General features: G+C 50.9%; 1 protein-coding gene across 6 annotated transcripts in view; it reads right to left on the bottom strand.

Annotated features, from left to right (window-relative positions):
• The window catches only part of LAMB2 (laminin subunit beta 2), a 156,361-nt gene that overhangs the window by 6,502 nt on the left and 132,361 nt on the right, over nucleotides 1–17,498 (bottom strand). For all 6 annotated transcript variants that reach the window (XM_083155556.1, XM_083155557.1, XM_083155555.1 and 3 more), the window contains 8 exons: nucleotides 17,184–17,401; nucleotides 13,532–13,628; nucleotides 5,641–6,013; nucleotides 5,015–5,199; nucleotides 3,032–3,273; nucleotides 2,321–2,524; nucleotides 1,954–2,098; nucleotides 395–602 (listed from right to left, as the gene is read on the bottom strand). In XM_083155556.1, coding sequence (XP_083011682.1) covers nucleotides 395–602; nucleotides 1,954–2,098; nucleotides 2,321–2,524; nucleotides 3,032–3,273; nucleotides 5,015–5,199; nucleotides 5,641–6,013; nucleotides 13,532–13,628; nucleotides 17,184–17,401 — 1,672 coding nt within the window. The remainder of the gene's footprint in view (nucleotides 1–394; nucleotides 603–1,953; nucleotides 2,099–2,320; nucleotides 2,525–3,031; nucleotides 3,274–5,014; nucleotides 5,200–5,640; nucleotides 6,014–13,531; nucleotides 13,629–17,183; nucleotides 17,402–17,498) is intronic.

Raw genomic sequence — 17,498 nt, 5'->3', positions numbered from 1 at the left:
TCTCTAGGATTGATTTGCCTGTGAGACACTCAAAATATAGGAATTGTGTCGGACGGAGCTATGCTCCCCGCCTTGGCACCTTGGAGAACAAAGCAAAACAAAACTATTTCTTGAAGCTTGATATCGATGGTGGGAAACCATCTGGTTCTCCACCATCGATGTCAAAACAATTTGACATCGGCCATAAACCAGATTAGAAATCATCGATGGTCGATGGCCATCCCTACTTTTGCCACACTGCGACCGATGTCTCATGAATAGATCTGCAAATGCGCAGATCAAAAAACAACTTGTCAACTACAAGAGCGTCACATCTTCTGCCGTTTGTCACAACCTATGTAAATGGTAAATTGTGCTTCGTGCCGCCGAGTGTCCATAACTAAGACGTACTCACTTCGCTCGCTTAGCTTCCTGCAGGAGTTGCTCGGCTCTCCGGACATCAGCCGCAGTGTGATCCAAGATAGCGTCCACATTGGATAGGGCGCTCACTCTGTCCTTGATTTCCTCTGCAAGGCGTTGGATCTGTTGTGGAGTTGCAGGAATGGAAAGGTCCAGGACTCGGCTTGCTACCATCTCTATGCTGTCTGGGTCTGCTCCTTCCTCTGCTCAAACATCAAACAAATGTTCTAGGTTAGTGACTGAGGCGGCGTTTACCTGCTGGTAACCTAACAGGTCTGAATTAGGCCCTCCCAGCTGAAGCTTTCTCTGACTGGCCGCAGGAACTCCTCTGCCAGGAACCTGGAACGTCTTGCCCCCGCACCTTTCCAGAACAGGGGTCCCCCACGTCATAGAATAGTCCCTATGTAGACCCCCCTCTGCCTGCCGGACGCAGCAGCGAGCGATCACATAGGACCTATCCGTGGACCAACATGAGCCATTGAGGTTACGTACATCCCGGAATCTTTTAGGAGGTAATTCTGGTTAGTTCGCTGTCCTGCGCAAGTGATGTTTTACTACAGTGCACGCACATGTGCTGGCTCCGTTTGTGAATGAACGCGGCGACTTGTATAGTCGCCGGCCCATTTGAGTGGAGCAGTGCGGACGGGGAGGCATAAGGCACGGCTTGCGCCCATGGGAACGTTCCCATGAAAACGCTGGGAGTCCAAATGGTAATTCAGCCTTGACCTGGGTGCCGGTGGGTGGGCAGCTGATGTCACCGGATGTCACCTGTACAAGGGGCGCCGCAAGTCTGAGTCACCAGAGAGTGGTCGGCGGGCATCGAATGCTTTCTGCCCCGCATGCAAGCTGCGAATGGATGTTTATGCAAAACATCCATTCATATGCCTGCAGGGAAAATCGGTATGCGTACGGCGGGCGGGCGTAAATACGGGCAGCGTTTTGTTGAGTCGCACAGCTGCGAAATTCTCAGCTTTGCGAGTCAACCAGAATCACCTCCTTATTGTCATTTAATACTAATATCGCCACTTCCAGTTGGGAACATACAGCAGATATAAAGGTCCATTATCTGGAGTGATTCCAGAATCCGTGCCGTAGTAGGGCCCTTTCAGGCCCCGCAAGCTGACGCCTCCCCCAGAACATGTGACATCACAATGTCACACAGACGCGGGAAGGTAAGGAACGACAATTGTAGGTAATTGGACACATGTGCATCCTAAGGATGTGCGACTGAGCACCTCTCCAGGATACAGGGGGCTGTTCTAGGGACCACACAAGCCTGTGCGGCAGAGACTTGTCTCCTGGTTGGCTGTAGCAGTGGCGCACCCCACTTTACCGCCTTGTCCAGTTCAGGATATGCCTAGTTTGCATGTTACTATGTACAAACCCCTGACAAACGGGCGATGGAGATCTTTAAACTTTACTCATTACATTTTATGCAAAAATTAACTAAATTGTTAATAAAAATAGATGAACAAATAATAATGAATACATTGTAAGTAACCAGGTAAGTGCTAGTATCATCCTGCAGTGTACTTCTTTGTATCTGACACTTACGGCTCAGGAAGTCCTTGATCTGCTGGATCAGCTGCGCCAGCTCCTTGTTAGACTGCTCCACTCTCCCCTTGGTCTCACTGGCTCGGTCCAGAGTCGCCTGCGCCCTCTGCTTAGCTTTATCCGCCTTCGCTTTTGCCTCTGTGACCTGTATTAATTGGCGCAAGAGGGGCGATGGGGAGATATATCAAGCCTTGGATATAGATAAAGAGAAGGAGTTTCCCAGAGGAGGAGTTGCCCAAAGCACCCAATCAGCCCCTAACTGCCATGTTACAGGCTGGCAGATGGCAGTTAGCTGATTGGCTGGTACTCGGCTTAGTAAATAGACCCCTATATGCTAATGACACACTTGCAGCTAGCCATTGTATACCTTTAGGAAGAGGACATCCACTTCTCCCAGTGTCCTCTGCAGCTCCTCCTCAGCATGCTTGGCTCTGTCTAGGGCCTCATCAGCTGTCGCTACGGCTCCATTACAGGTGGAACCTCCACAGTGCCTCTTTCCTTCGTCGTCACGGCAACCGGCGCCCCCACAGGTGCTCTCCGCACAAGGGAGATCTCCTGAGGCCCCACAGACCTATTGAATATACACCCAGTAAAAACTGTTACCTTCAGATTTCTAGGAGCTGGGGGGAACAAGGCCTTCCATGGTGCAACCCAAAACCTCGCTTTGCAGATTTCATTTTGTAAAGTGACATTGTTACTTTCTGTTACTGACATTGTCTTAGCCACTGGCCAAAGGCATTGTGGACCTTCCTTTCATGGTGGTCAGCCATGATGATCTAGTGCCGGATAGTCTTGGAGTCACTTTTGCCTCAAAATACACTTCCAGGTTGATCTTCAGCCTAATTGGTGCCCTTAACCATTTCCCAACTTTAGCCAATTAAGAATTAAGGTTGACTCTGAAAGAGGCATTAATGCAGGTGTTGAAATTCTAAGATGTCACCTCCTCACTTTCACTTGAGGTTCTGGAAAGTCAGTATTGGGGTGTGTGTGTGTGTGTGTGTGTGTGTATATATATATATATCCTGATACTTATGTTAGACATATGGGACAATTGTTAGCGATACATTTAACAACCAACCTTTTCATTTATGGTCTTTAGATCGAGAGTGTCGGTCTTAGCCGTCAGATCATTGAGTGCCCTCCGGTTTGCTGCATTCTTCCGGTTAAAATTGTCCCGTTTCTGAAGTACAATCTGCTCCGTCTTCTCTCTGGCTTTGGCGGAATCGCTGACGGGACTGGGGACGCTAATAGACGATGCGTTGACCAGCTGCTCAGCTGCTCTGGACTGTGCGTAAGACTGATGGATGCTGTCATATGCCCCTGTATCAGATGATATGAAACGTGTGCTATGGTTACTCTTTTTTTGGATAATACTAAATAATGTATGTCATATAAGTGTATACTAAATTAAATGGCATGGCTCCCTATAAAATCGCATGCAAATTTAAGTGCAGTGCGATCAGTGCCAGATTAAGGTGTAAATGGGCCTAGAGCTGAAAATGATCAAGGGCCTATTATTGCCAATAATGGGGGTCGTGGCCAGCACCTAATAATCTGGGAGGCGTGACCAGTGTTCTGTTTGGGTGGTCTGCTCATGGGTGTATCTCTATTTGTTTAAATACTTTCAACTAATTATATATGCCTGGAAAAGGCAGGGGGATGACATAGGAAAAATGCAGGGAGATATATTGGCACATGCCCTCCAAAGGTGCACCCGCAGGATGCCGATGTCCTAAGATACTTGCGGGGTGGGGCAGCACTCCAGTCATAAAAATATACTGAAAGCCAAAACTTGGTAGACAACATTTCAGCACCTTTTATGTGGTCACCTAAGTTTACCACACCATATACCCCTTATACAAATCATGCAACACAATAGTAACCCCTTATACTGTACTTTCCTCTTACACATTATGCCACATGGAATGAGCCAAAATTCACACCGACTAAGCCAAAATTCACACTATGGAACATGGATTGAGTCAAAATTCACGTTATACTACACAGATTGAGCAATAATGCACAATATGCTTCATAAACAGGGGCATTGTGCGCCAAAGGAGCGCATTAAAAATTTACACCATAGTGCCCATTACATGTTAAGCCACACACCATAATGTCCATTACGTAGTATGCCAAACACTATGAAACTGGGTCGGTTGGTTCCAGAGAAATCTGTCCTCAAACAACATGAACATCCATGAAATTACATTTCAGAAATGAAAAAAATCGGTTTACCCACAATATCTCTAGAACCAATGAACCCATATGGACCAGCCTGGTATCAGATTGAAGGACCAGTGATTTGGGTTCGACTGAGTTTCTGTGATGCCGAAGGGGGAAACTGGCAGCCGTTGGAACTGGGTGTGGGTCGAAATTAGTGGGTCCCATGTTATCCTATGGGGAAAACGTTCCAGCTTTGCCTGGGAGTATCTCCGGTTCACAGGGGGCTAGCGATGCGGGGCCGGGCTCATTGGAAAGCCCTGGCCCTCAGCTTCTGGAGAGTGGGCCTGGAGCTGAAGCTCCATCAGGCCCATTGTTAATCCGGCCCTGGGTGCGATCCGATGCGTTATGATCGGATCTTGCCGCCCAAGGCCAGAGAGCAGTGAATACATTACATAGGAACATCGGATTGCATTGCATGCACAAAATCGCATGCGATGCGATGCAATGCGATTTTCTTAAGCTATTTGCTTAGTTGGCGCCTGGCTACTACATACTGTAAATACGGTAAATTCCATGTGGCACATGTACCCTTATCACACTTCCCTAAACTACACCAATAATCTTATCTGGTTTGGGGGTCAGTAGCCAGACACACATAACATGCACTGATATCACTTATCGATCATCTAATACGTCTACTCCAGTGTTCCAGATCTCCAGGCGGACCTGCGACTTTGGTGGAAAAGAGGAATGAAATGACTGGTTTAATAATTCTTCCAAAACCTTATTGAATCGGGATCTAATTAAACGGCAAGCCAATTGCCAGATCTGTACTATATAGTCTTGCCTGCACAGAGTAATGTGTTTGGTCTGGGGGTGCTCAACCAAGTGTTACCTAAAAAGTTGGAGTTCTTGAGTACATCCAGCTGATGACCCCGCTCGCTGGCCGTCATGTTTAAGCTGCGAGCCTCTCTCTCCAGCTCGGCCAGGTCATGATTGGCGTTGAAGTTTTCATCTTGGACATTGGTCAGTTCTCCCTCCAGCTGCGTTAGAGTCTCTGTTGACTCACTTATTTTATTCCTATTTGAAGAGAAGTAGTTTCATCAGTAATAAAAATAAAATATCAGCTGTAATGTTTTTATAGTTGCCAACATGTCAACAATACATAGACATTCTCTACACACAAATCCTAATAATGTGCAGGCACAATGATACCAGTACCAGGTGCAACGCCGCGATGTATACAACAAAGGCGTAGGGAGGCCTCTGCCTGGCGCACTAATATCTGTGGCGCAGAGCTGTGATACCTACAAGTTTATTCTTCTCATGGATTGTTGGACAGTATGGGGTACATTTACTAAAGTGTCTATAAATGAAAAGTGATGAAGTTGCCCATAGCAAATAAATAGGGGAAATTTACAGTGATGAGAAAAATCTGAAGACAGAATTATGGGAAAGAAACGGTTTAATAAAGATAATTGTACAACAGAACCTTATTATTTTATATATTTCTATACAGACCGTAGATGGTCCATGATTTTCATCAGGTTGGTCACCGACTCCACCGTTGCATTTCGGGCATTAACGATTCTCCGTGCTTTGGCGAGTTTATCTTTGATTTCTTGGAAGTTCTTCCTGTAGGTCCCAGCGACCCCCGTCAAATGGATATCCTTCCCCCGGCGGACCAAGTCTCGTGTGCGAGCCGCCAGGTCCTGCACAATACGATCCCAGTCTCCGAAGCACTCGTGGCAAGGCTGGCAGTCAGGGAACTGCCCAGAAAACCCTCGGGCACACTGGTCGCAGCGAACTCCAGATACTCCTTGGCGGCAGGTACAGTGCCCAGTGGCTCGGTTACACTGCGGAGACTGAATCCCGCGTCCGTCACAGTCACAAACTGTCAGCAAGAAACAGAAAGGGAATATGTTGGACATATACAGTAGCTAAGGGTGGGATGTATCAAGCCTTGGAGAGAGATAAAGAGGAGACGTTGCCCATACCAACCAATCAGCTTCTGTCATTTTATAGGCTAAGTACAGAAGCTGATTGGTTGCTATGAACAGCTGCTTCACTTTATCTCTCTCCAAGATGTGTTAAATCTCCCCTAAGGATGAGTGCGTAACAATACTCTACTGAGATTCATTTGGAAGTTCCATTAGGACTAATGTGAATTATGAAATATTCCGGGTACAGTGCTGCTATATAAAAACAATTATTAATTAATAATACGGTCAAAGGCACTTATTCGCTAAGCAGCGGTCTTTCGCTAATTAGCAAGCAGGCTAATGCCTCCTGCCAGGCGAAAGAACGCCAGCCCCCCACCGCTGAGCGAATATACGCCCAGCCCCCCACCGCTGAGCGAATATACGCCCAGCCCCCCACCACTGAGCGAATATACCCCAGCCCCCCACCGCTGAGCGAATATACGCCCAGCCCCCCACCACTGAGCGAATATACGCCCAGCCCCCCACCGCTGAGCGAATATACGCCCAGCCCCCCACCGCTGAGCGAATATACGCCCAGCCCCCCACCGCTGAGCAAATATACACTCCGCTATGTGAATGAATCCCCCACCACTGAGCGAATATACGCCCAGCCCCCCCACCGCTGAGCGAATATACGCCCAGCACCCCACCGCTGAGCGAATATACGCCCAGCCCCCCACCGCTGAGCGAATATACGCCCAGCCCCCCACCGCTGAGCGAATATACGCCCAGCCCCCCACCGCTGAGCGAATATACGCCCAGCCCCCCACCGCTGAGCGAATATACGCCCAGCCCCCCACCGCTGAGCGAATATACGCCCAGCCCCCCACCACTGAGCAAATATACCCCAGCCCCCCACCGCTGAGCGAATATACGCCCAGCCCCCCACCGCTGAGCAAATATACGCCCAGCCCACCACCGCTGAGCGAATATACGCCCAGCCCCCCACCACTGAGCGAATATACGCCCAGCCCCCCACCACTGAGCAAATATACCCCAGCCCCCCACCACTGAGCGAATATACGCCCAGCCCCCCACCACTGAGCAAATATACCCCAGCCCCCCACCACTGAGCGAATATACACCCAGCCCCCCATCGCTGAGCGAATATACGCCCAGCCCCCCACCACTGAGCGAATATACGCCCAGCCCCCCACCACTGAGCGAATATACCCCAGCCCCCCACCACTGAGCGAATATACCCCAGCCCCCCACCGCTGAGCGAATATACGCCCAGCCCCCCACCACTGAGCGAATATACCCCAGCCCCCCACCACTGAGCGAATATACCCCAGCCCCCCACCGCTGAGCGAATATACGCCCAGCCCCCCACCGCTGAGCGAATATACGCTCCACTATGCAAATGAATCCCCCACCGCTGAGCGAATATACACCCAGCCCCCCACCACTGAGCGAATATACACCCAGCCCCCCACCGCTGAGCGAATATACGCCCAGCCCCCCCACCGCTGAGCGAATATACAGCCAGCCCCCCACCGCTGAGCGAATATATGTTCCGCTATGCGAATGAATCCCCCACCGCTGAGCGAATATACACCCAGCCCCCCACCGCTGAGCGAATATACGCCCTGCCCCCCACCACTGAGCGAATATACACCCAGCCCCCAACCGCTGAGCGAATATACACCCAGCCCCCCACCGCTGAGCGAATATACACCCAGCCCCCCACCGCTGAGCGAATATACACCCAGCCCCCCACCGCTGAGCGAATATACGCCCAGCCCTCCACCGCTGAGCGAATATACGCCCAGCCCCCCACCGCTGAGCGAATATACGCCCAGCCCCCCACCGCTGAGCGAATATACACCCAGCCCCCCACCGCTGAGCGAATATACGCCCAGCCCCCCACCGCCGAGCGAATATACACCCAGCCCCCCACCGCTGAGCGAATATACACCCAGCCCCCCCACCGCTGAGCGAATATACGCCCAGCCCCCACCACTGAGCGAATATACGCCCAGCCCCCACCACTGAGCGAATATACACCCAGCCACCCTCCGCTGAGCGAATATACACCCAGCCCCCCACCGTGGACACTCACACATCCATTCGAATGCCAGCATACGGCCAAAAAAAACATTCGGTGGTCGGCTTTTTTAGGCATTCAGTCTGCGCTGTCTATTATTTGCTTTGGAAATGTCCGAGAACGGGGCTGGTGCTGACGTCCTGTAACATCAGACCCCCCCTGTGCATGCTGCAACATGCGATCCCTGTCTGCCCACTGCCCGCTGACTGTGATCGTCACTGAAGGCATTCGCACAGCGTATGCATACGCAGAGCCGCACCATCGGTCAGAGGCCTGAATTCGGGTTTGGATGAGCCAACATGAATCACCCCTTAGTATGAAACAATGGGCCTGATTCAGACCGCATTGCTAGGCTGAAAATCTGAAGCTCAGACGATTATTGATAGACTGCGCATATGTACGGCCTGTAGTATGCATGCGCAAACAGGAAGCCGCCATTTGTGGCTTTCACTTGCCCATTTTCTGTGAGTGTCAGAGAAAATTAAGGCGTGGGGAGGCATTATTGGGGAGTGTGTGACGTCAGCCTGATTCTATCACAGGTGTGTGAGGAGAAGTCATGTGACATCAGCTCCGCCCCCGGTCAGCCTGATTCTATCACAGCCGCTGAGTTTATCCTGGGCTACGCACACACTGCACACACTGGGAATCATTACATGGTGAGCGGCTGTTATCTGGGAGTGTCAGGGAATACGCAGGCGTGGCCAGGTGTGTGAGGGGAAGTCATGTGATGTCAGCTCCGCCCCCGATCAGCCTGGTTCTATCACAGCCGCTGAGTAAGTCCTGGGCTACGCACACACTGCACACACTGGGAATCATTACATGGTGAGCGGCTGTTATCTGGGAGTGTCAGGGAATACGCAGGCGTGGCCAGGTGTGTGAGGGGAAGTCATGTGATGTCAGCTCCGCCCCTGATCAGCCTGATTCTATCACAGCCGCTGAGTAAGTCCTGGGCTACACACAGACTGCACACACTGGGGAATCATTACATGGTGAGCGGCTGTTATCTGGGAGTGTCAGGGAATACGCAGGCGTGGCCAGGTGTGTGAGGGGAAGTCATGTGATGTCAGCTCCGCCCCTGATCAGCCTGATTCTATCACAACCGCTGAGTAAGTCCTGGGCTACACACAGACTGCACACACTGGGAATCATTACATGGTGAGCGGCTGTTATCTGGGAGTGTCAGGGAATACGCAGGCGTGGCCAGGTGTGTGAGGGGAAGTCATGTGATGTCAGCTCCGCCCCCGATCAGCCTGATTCTATCACAGCCGCTGAGTAAGTCCTGGGCTACGCACACACTGCAAACACTGGGGAATCATTACATGGGGAGCGGCTGTTATCTGGGAGTGTCAGGTAATACGCAGGCATGGCCAGGTGTATGAGGGGAAGTCATGTGACATCAGCTCCGCCCCCTGATCAGCCTGATTCTATCACAGCCGCTGAGTAAGTCCTGGGCTACGCACACACTGCACACACTGGGAATCATTACATGGTGAGCGGCTGTTATCTGGGAGTGTCAGGGAATACGCAGGCGTGGCCAGGTGTGTGAGGGGAAGTCATGTGATGTCAGCTCCGCCCCCGATCAGCCTGATTCTATCACAGCCGCTAAGTCCTGGGCTACACACACACTGCACACACTGGGGAATCATTACATGGTGAGCGGCTGTTATCTGGGAGTGTCATCGAATACGCAGGCGTGGCCAGGTGTGTGAGGGGAAGTCATGTGACGTCAGCTCCGACCTCCGATCAGCCTGATTCTATCACAGCCGCTGAGTAAGTCCTGATCTACGCACACACTGCACACACTGGGGAATCATTATATGGTGAGCGGCTGTTATCTGGGAGTGTCAGGGAATACGCAGGCGTGGCCAGGTGTGTGAGGGGAAGTCATGTGACGTCAGCTCCGACCTCCGATCAGCCTGATTCTATCACAGCCGCTGAGTAAGTCCTGATCTATGCACACACTGCACACACTGGGGAATCATTATATGGTGAGCGGCTGTTATCTGGGAGTGTCAGGTAATACGCAGGTGTGGCCAGGTGTGTGAGGGGAAGTCATGTGATGTCAGCTCCGCCCCCGATCAGCCTGATTCTATCACAGCCGCTAAGTCCTGGGCTACACACACACTGCACACACTGGGGAATCATTACATGGTGAGCGGCTGTTATCTGGGAGTGTCATCGAATACGCAGGCGTGGCCAGGTGTGTGAGGGGAAGTCATGTGACGTCAGCTCCGACCTCCGATCAGCCTGATTCTATCACAGCCGCTGAGTAAGTCCTGATCTACGCACACACTGCACACACTGGGGAATCATTATATGGTGAGCGGCTGTTATCTGGGAGTGTCAGGGAATACGCAGGCGTGGCCAGGTGTGTGAGGGGAAGTCATGTGACGTCAGCTCCGACCTCCGATCAGCCTGATTCTATCACAGCCGCTGAGTAAGTCCTGATCTATGCACACACTGCACACACTGGGGAATCATTATATGGTGAGCGGCTGTTATCTGGGAGTGTCAGGTAATACGCAGGTGTGGCCAGGTGTGTGAGGGGAAGTCAGGTGACATCAGCTCCACCCCCGATCAGCCTGATTCTATCACAACTACTGAGTAAGTCCTGGGCTACACACATACTGCACACACTGGGGAACCATTACATGGTGAGCGGCTGTTATCTGGGAGTGTCAGGTAATACGCAGGCATGGCCAGGTGTGTGAGGGGAAGTCATGTGACCTCAGCTCAGCCCCCGATCAGCCTGATTCTATCACAGCCGCTGAGTAAGTCCTGGGCTGCACACACTGCACACACTGGGTAATCATTACATGGTGAGCGGCTGTTATCTGGGAGTGTCAGGTAACGCAGGTGTGGCCAGGTGTGTGAGGGGAAGTCATGTGATGTCAGCTCCGCCCCCGATCAGCCTGATTCTATCACAGCCACTGAGTAAGTCCTGGGCTACACACAGACTGCACACACTGGGGAATCATTACATGGTAAGCGGCTGTTATCTGGGAGTGTCAGGTAATACGCAGGTGTGTGAGGGGAAGTCATGTGACATCAGCTCCGCCCCCGATCAGCCTGATTCTATCACAGCCGCTGAGTAAGTCCTGGGCTACACACAGACTGCACACACTGGGGAATCATTACATGGTGAGCGGCTGTTTTCTGGGAGTGTCAGGGATAATGCAGGCGTGGCCAGGTGTGTGAGGGGAAGTCATGTGATGTCAGCTCTGCCCAGATCAGCCTGATTCTATCACAGCCGCTGAGTAAGTCCTGGGCTACTCACACACTGCGCACACTGGGGAATCATTACATGGTGAACGGCTGTTATCTGGGAGTGTCAGGTAATACGCAGGCGTGGCCAGGTGTGTGAGGGGAAGTCATGTGACGTCAGCTCCGCCCCCGGTCAGCCTGATTCTATCACAGCCGCTGAGTAAGTCCTGGGCTACGGACTGACTGCACACACTGGGGAATCATTACATGGTGAGCGGCTGTTATCTGGGAGTGTCAGGTAATACGCAGGTGTGTGAGGGGAAGTCATGTGATATCAGCTCTGCCCCCGATCAGCCTGATTCTATCACAGCCGCTGAGTAAGTCCTGGGCTACGCACAGACTACAAACACTGGGGGATCATTACATGCTGAGCGGCTGTTATCTGGGAGTGTCAGGTAATACGCAGGTGTGGCCATGTGTGTGAGGGGAAGTCATGTGACGTTAGCTCCGCCCCCGATCAGCCTGATTCTATCACAGCCGCTGAGTAAGTCCTGGGCTACACACACACTGGGGAATCATTACATGGTGAGCGACTGTTATCTGGGAGTGTCGGGGATAATGCAGGCGTGGCCAGGTGTGTGAGGGGAAGTCATGTGACGTCCGCTCCGCCCCCGGTCAGCCTGATTCTATCACCGCTACTGAGTAAATCCTGGGCTATGCACACACTGGGGAATCATTCCATGTTGATCGGATTGGGAATGGATTTGCAGGGAATCACCGATCCAGCAACTTTTGCAGGAGGTGCTAAGCAATGAGCAGGTTTGCATGGGGCAAGATTTCATTGTGGCGGGGCAGCATCTATCTGATCCCAGGGCTCTGAAGATTAGCAGGTCTGAATAAGGCCCAATGTCCTTTTTTGGTGCCCAAATGTACCATAGTATTATACCATTATTATAATTATTGTTATTATTATTTTTTCTGATTATTTTTTTTTTTTACATCAGGTTTTTCTTTTTTTAGCACCTATTGCTAAATGTGCAGTTTAGACCCTGAAACACAACATCGATGTTGATTGATGTAGCTCAAATTATGGAATGAGGGAGGACAGAGAATGGAATGTCTCTGTGTGGTGCACCAAAAAAAAATAAGTAATAAAAATTAACTTTTATTTAATATTCATTAAGAAGAGCGAAATAAAAAGACACAGAATACACATAAAGACATGGACATGTAATTAAAGTGGGACCCCGATGTCACGTGTACCTTAATTAAAGAGTGTAACTTTTATGATCAGATAAGGGCGTTTGATTGCAGTTTATTATTTGTATATATGTAGGTGGATACACATCTTTAGATTTCAATTCACTGTGGATTGATTATTCATGTGCTCTGTGAGGCTGTGGCAATAAGCAGCTAAAGAGTACAGCATGCATATGCCTGTATATATTTATACTGGTTGTTGACTTCCTCACCTTACAATTAAACTGGTAAGTATTACAGTGTGTGCGGCTTTTACTGTCTCCCAACCGCTGCACTGCCGCCGATAGACGGGACCTGGAGCAGACTGTGGTCTTTCTCTGTGTGCCGTCTGCGGGGAGAGTGCTGTGGGGATAAGCCACTTGTACACAGAGGAAGTTAGTGAGGAATGCACATCGGGCGGGAGGTACCGCCGTGTGCTAGCCTTGATATCTGAACAGAGGTCGCGGTTACAGACATCTTGTGCCGCGCCTCTGAACCAACAGCTACAGAGAGTCAGCGTATCACTACTGCAGTGCGCCCTATCTATACAGATCAAAATGCATTCATGGGGAAGGGGACATGGGTGTGTGGGGACACAAGGTGTGTGGTCAGAGCATGCTTCACTGGGGAGCTTCGTCAGGACCAACGAACCATCGTAATGACCTGTAATGTTTAACTTATAAAGGAATTTTTATTTGAATTTATATAACAAATGTGGGCGACGCTGGCATTTTTAGCGGCTATTTTGCGCATCGCTCTCAGAGATGTTGCCAATCAAAGTGTTAATATGAGGTTTTCTAAGCCAGAAACCAGCAAAGTGCCCATGTCTGCTGAAGATGGTTTACAATTTGTATCTGTGGTGTTGTATGTCTGGACATTTTCTCGCTCTGGCTATTAGTGTGATTCTTGTGTATATAGCTGAGGTGTCTGATGGCGTTACCTCTGCACTGCACCGCAGGGTTTCCCCAGTAATTCTCCTGGCACTCGGTACACATGGATCCGCCAAATCCCGGTCTGCACTGACACTTCCCGGTAAACTGAGGAAAACACATAGAGTAAAAAAAGGCATTGCAGTCTACAGTCACACTAATACACTTATCACACACAACAGTGGCCGAACTTGTGGGTGGTGAGCCCAGCTGCAAAAATATAATGTGTGCTCCCCTCCACCACCCTAACCCAAGTTCACAATGTGCAACATGGCAGAGAGTGACAGGCGAAGGCAGAGTATGACAGGGAGAGACAGAGTGTGACAGGGAGAGGCAGGGGGATGAAGAGGGTAACAGGGAGAGGCAAAGGGTGACAGGGAGGGATTCAGTATTGAATCCCGGCGGTCGGGATCCCGGCGTTCAGAATCCTGACGCCGGAATCCCGACAGCCGAAATGCCGACAAGGGGGGGACGTGGATCGCCGGGGGGGATGGTGCCTCGCTACGCTCGGCACACTAATTTATTCTCCCTCCAGGGGTGTCGCCGACACCCCAGGAGGGAGAATGTGTCGGCATTTCGGCGGTCGGGATTCCGGCGTCGGGATTCTGAACGCCGGGATCCCGACCGCCGGGATGGTAACTGCATCCCACAGCGAGAGGCGAAGGGTGACAGGGAGAGGCATGGGGATGCAGGGTGTGACAGGGAGAGGCAAAGGGTAACAGGGAGAGGCAAAGGGTGACAGGGAGAGGCATGGGGAGACAGATTGTGACAGGGAGAGGCAGGGGGATGCCGAGTGTGACAAGGAGAGGCAAAGGTAACAGGGGGAGACATGGGCATCGCATGGTGGTGTCATGGGCATGTTGGCCTATTGATCCATCGCATGGGGGTCTCATGGGCATGTAGACCTATTGATCTATTGCATGGGGGTCTAATGGGCATGTAGACTTTTTGATCCATTGTGTGGGGGTCTCATGGGCATGTAGACCTATTGATCCATCGTATGGGGGTGTCATGGGCATGTAGACCTATTGATCCATCGCATGTGGGTGTCATGGGCATGTAGATCTATTGATCCATCGTATGGGGGTCTCATGGGCAGGTAGACCTATTGATCCATTGCGTGGGGGTCTCATGGGCATGTAGACCTATTGATCCATTGTATGGGGGTCTCATGGGCATGTAGACTTGTTGATCTATTGTGTGGGGGTGTCATGGGCATGTAGACCTATTAATCCATTGCGTGGGGTGTCATGGGCATGTAGACCTATTGATCCATCGTATGGGGGTGTCATGGGCATGTAGACCTATTGATCCATCGCATGTGGGTGTCATGGGCATGTAGATCTATTGATCCATTGTATGGGGGTCTCATGGGCAGGTAGACCTATTGATCCATTGCGTGGGGGTCTCATGGGCATGTAGACCTATTGATCCATTGTATGGGGGTCTCATGGGCATGTAGACTTGTTGATCTATTGTGTGGGGGTGTCATGGGCATGTAGACCTATTAATCCATTGCGTGGGGTGTCATGGGCATGTAGACCTATTGATCCATCGTGCGGGGGTCTCATGGGCAGGTAGACCTATTGATCCATCATGTGGGGGTGTCATGGGCATGTAGACCTATTAATCCATTGCGTGGGGTGTCATGGGCATGTAGACCTATTGATCCATCGTATGGGGGTGTCATGGGCATGTAGACCTATTGATCCATCGCATGGGGGTGTCATGGGCATGTAGACATATTGATCCATCGCATGGGGGTGTCATGGGGATGTAGACCTATTGATCCATCGCATGGGGGTGTCATGGGCATGTAGACCTATTTATCCATCATGTGGGGGTTTCATGGGCAGGTAGACCTATTGATCCATTGTGCGGGGGTCTCATGGGCATGTAGACCTATTGATCCATCGTATGGGGGTCTCATGGGCAGGTAGACCTATTGATCCATTGTATGGGGGTCTCATGGGCATGTAGACTTGTTGATCCATTGTATGGGGGTCTCATGGGCATGTAGACTTGTTGATCTATTGTGTGGGGGTCTCATGGGCATGTAGACCTATTGATCCATCGTATGGGGGTGTCATGGGGATGTAGACCTAGTGATACATCGTATGGGGGTGTCATGGGCATGTAGACCTATTTATCCATCGCATGGGGGAATCGTGGGCATGTAGACCTATTTATCCATCGCATGGGGGTGTCATGGGCATGTAGATCTATTGATCCATCGTATGGGGGTCTCATGGGCAGGTAGACCTATTGATCCATTGCGTGGGGGTCTCATGGGCATGTAGACCTATTGATCCATTGTATGGGGGTCTCATGGGCATGTAGACTTGTTGATCTATTGTGTGGGGGTGTCATGGGCATGTAGACCTATTAATCCATTGCGTGGGGTGTCATGGGCATGTAGACCTATTGATCCATCGTGCGGGGGTCTCATGGGCAGGTAGACCTATTGATCCATCATGTGGGGGTGTCATGGGCATGTAGACCTATTAATCCATTGCGTGGGGTGTCATGGGCATGTAGACCTATTGATCCATCGTATGGGGGTGTCATGGGCATGTAGACCTATTGATCCATCGCATGGGGGTGTCATGGGCATGTAGACATATTGATCCATCGCATGGGGGTGTCATGGGGATGTAGACCTATTGATCCATCGCATGGGGGTGTCATGGGCATGTAGACCTATTTATCCATCATGTGGGGGTTTCATGGGCAGGTAGACCTATTGATCCATTGTGCGGGGGTCTCATGGGCATGTAGATCTATTGATCCATTGTATGGGGGTCTCATGGGCATGTAGACCTATTGATCCATTGTGCGGGGGTCTCATGGGCATGTAGATCTATTGATCCATCGTATGGGGGTCTCATGGGCAGGTAGACCTATTGATCCATTGTATGGGGGTCTCATGGGCATGTAGACTTGTTGATCCATTGTATGGGGGTCTCATGGGCATGTAGACTTGTTGATCTATTGTGTGGGGGTCTCATGGGCATGTAGACCTATTGATCCATCGTATGGGGGTGTCATGGGGATGTAGACCTAGTGATACATCGTATGGGGGTGTCATGGGCATGTAGACCTATTTATCCATCGCATGGGGGAATCGTGGGCATGTAGACCTATTTATCCATCGCATGGGGGTGTCATGGGCATGTAGAACTATTAATCCATCGTGCGGGGGTCTCATGGGCATGTAGATCTATTTATCCATCGCATGGGGGTCTCATGGGCATGTAGACATATTGATCCATCATGTGGGGGAATCATGGGCATGTAGATCTATTGATCCCTCGTATGGGGGTGTCATGGGCATGTAGGCCGGCTGATCCATCGCGTGGGGGTGTCATGGGCAATCGTGGGCATGTAGACCTATTGATCCATCGCATGGGGGTCTCATGGGCATGTAGACCTATTTGATCCATCGCATGGGGGTAACATGGGCATGTAGGCCGGCTGATCCATCGCGTGGGGGTCTCATGGGCATGTAGGCTGGCTGATCCATCGTATGGAGGTCTCATGGGCATGTAGGCCGGCTGATCCAATGGAGCAGTTGCTTAGTACCTTGCACCTTACTAGGCATGAGCAGACGTTATTGGCTACGTTATTCACTAATACATGGATTAGTCTTTGTGTTGCACTCACCTCATTACAACTTAAGCTGAAAGAGTGATGGGGGTCACAGTTGCAGGGGACACACCCCTTCCCACTGGCTAGGTTCCAGAAATTGGGAGCGCAGCGGTCACAGCTCTGACCCTTGACATTGGGCAGGCACTGGCACTGCCCATTGGACCTGTTACACACACACTCCTCCCTGGAGGTGCACTGGCCGCGATCCGTGCCCAGGTAGTTACAGACACACTCTGAAATAGATGGAGATAGAGCTCACGGTCACCCATATGCTGTGACATTCGGATAACGTTCTAGTTTAGGCCTCAGATCAATACCCCGATCCCTACA

The sequence above is a fragment of the Crinia signifera genome, chromosome 8, assembly GCF_055691185.1.
Source record: "Crinia signifera chromosome 8, ASM5569118v1, whole genome shotgun sequence".
Taxonomy (NCBI): domain Eukaryota; kingdom Metazoa; phylum Chordata; class Amphibia; order Anura; family Myobatrachidae; genus Crinia; species Crinia signifera.
Note: the sequence above shows the minus strand (reverse complement) of the source record. Positions and strands in the feature narration are given on the sequence as shown.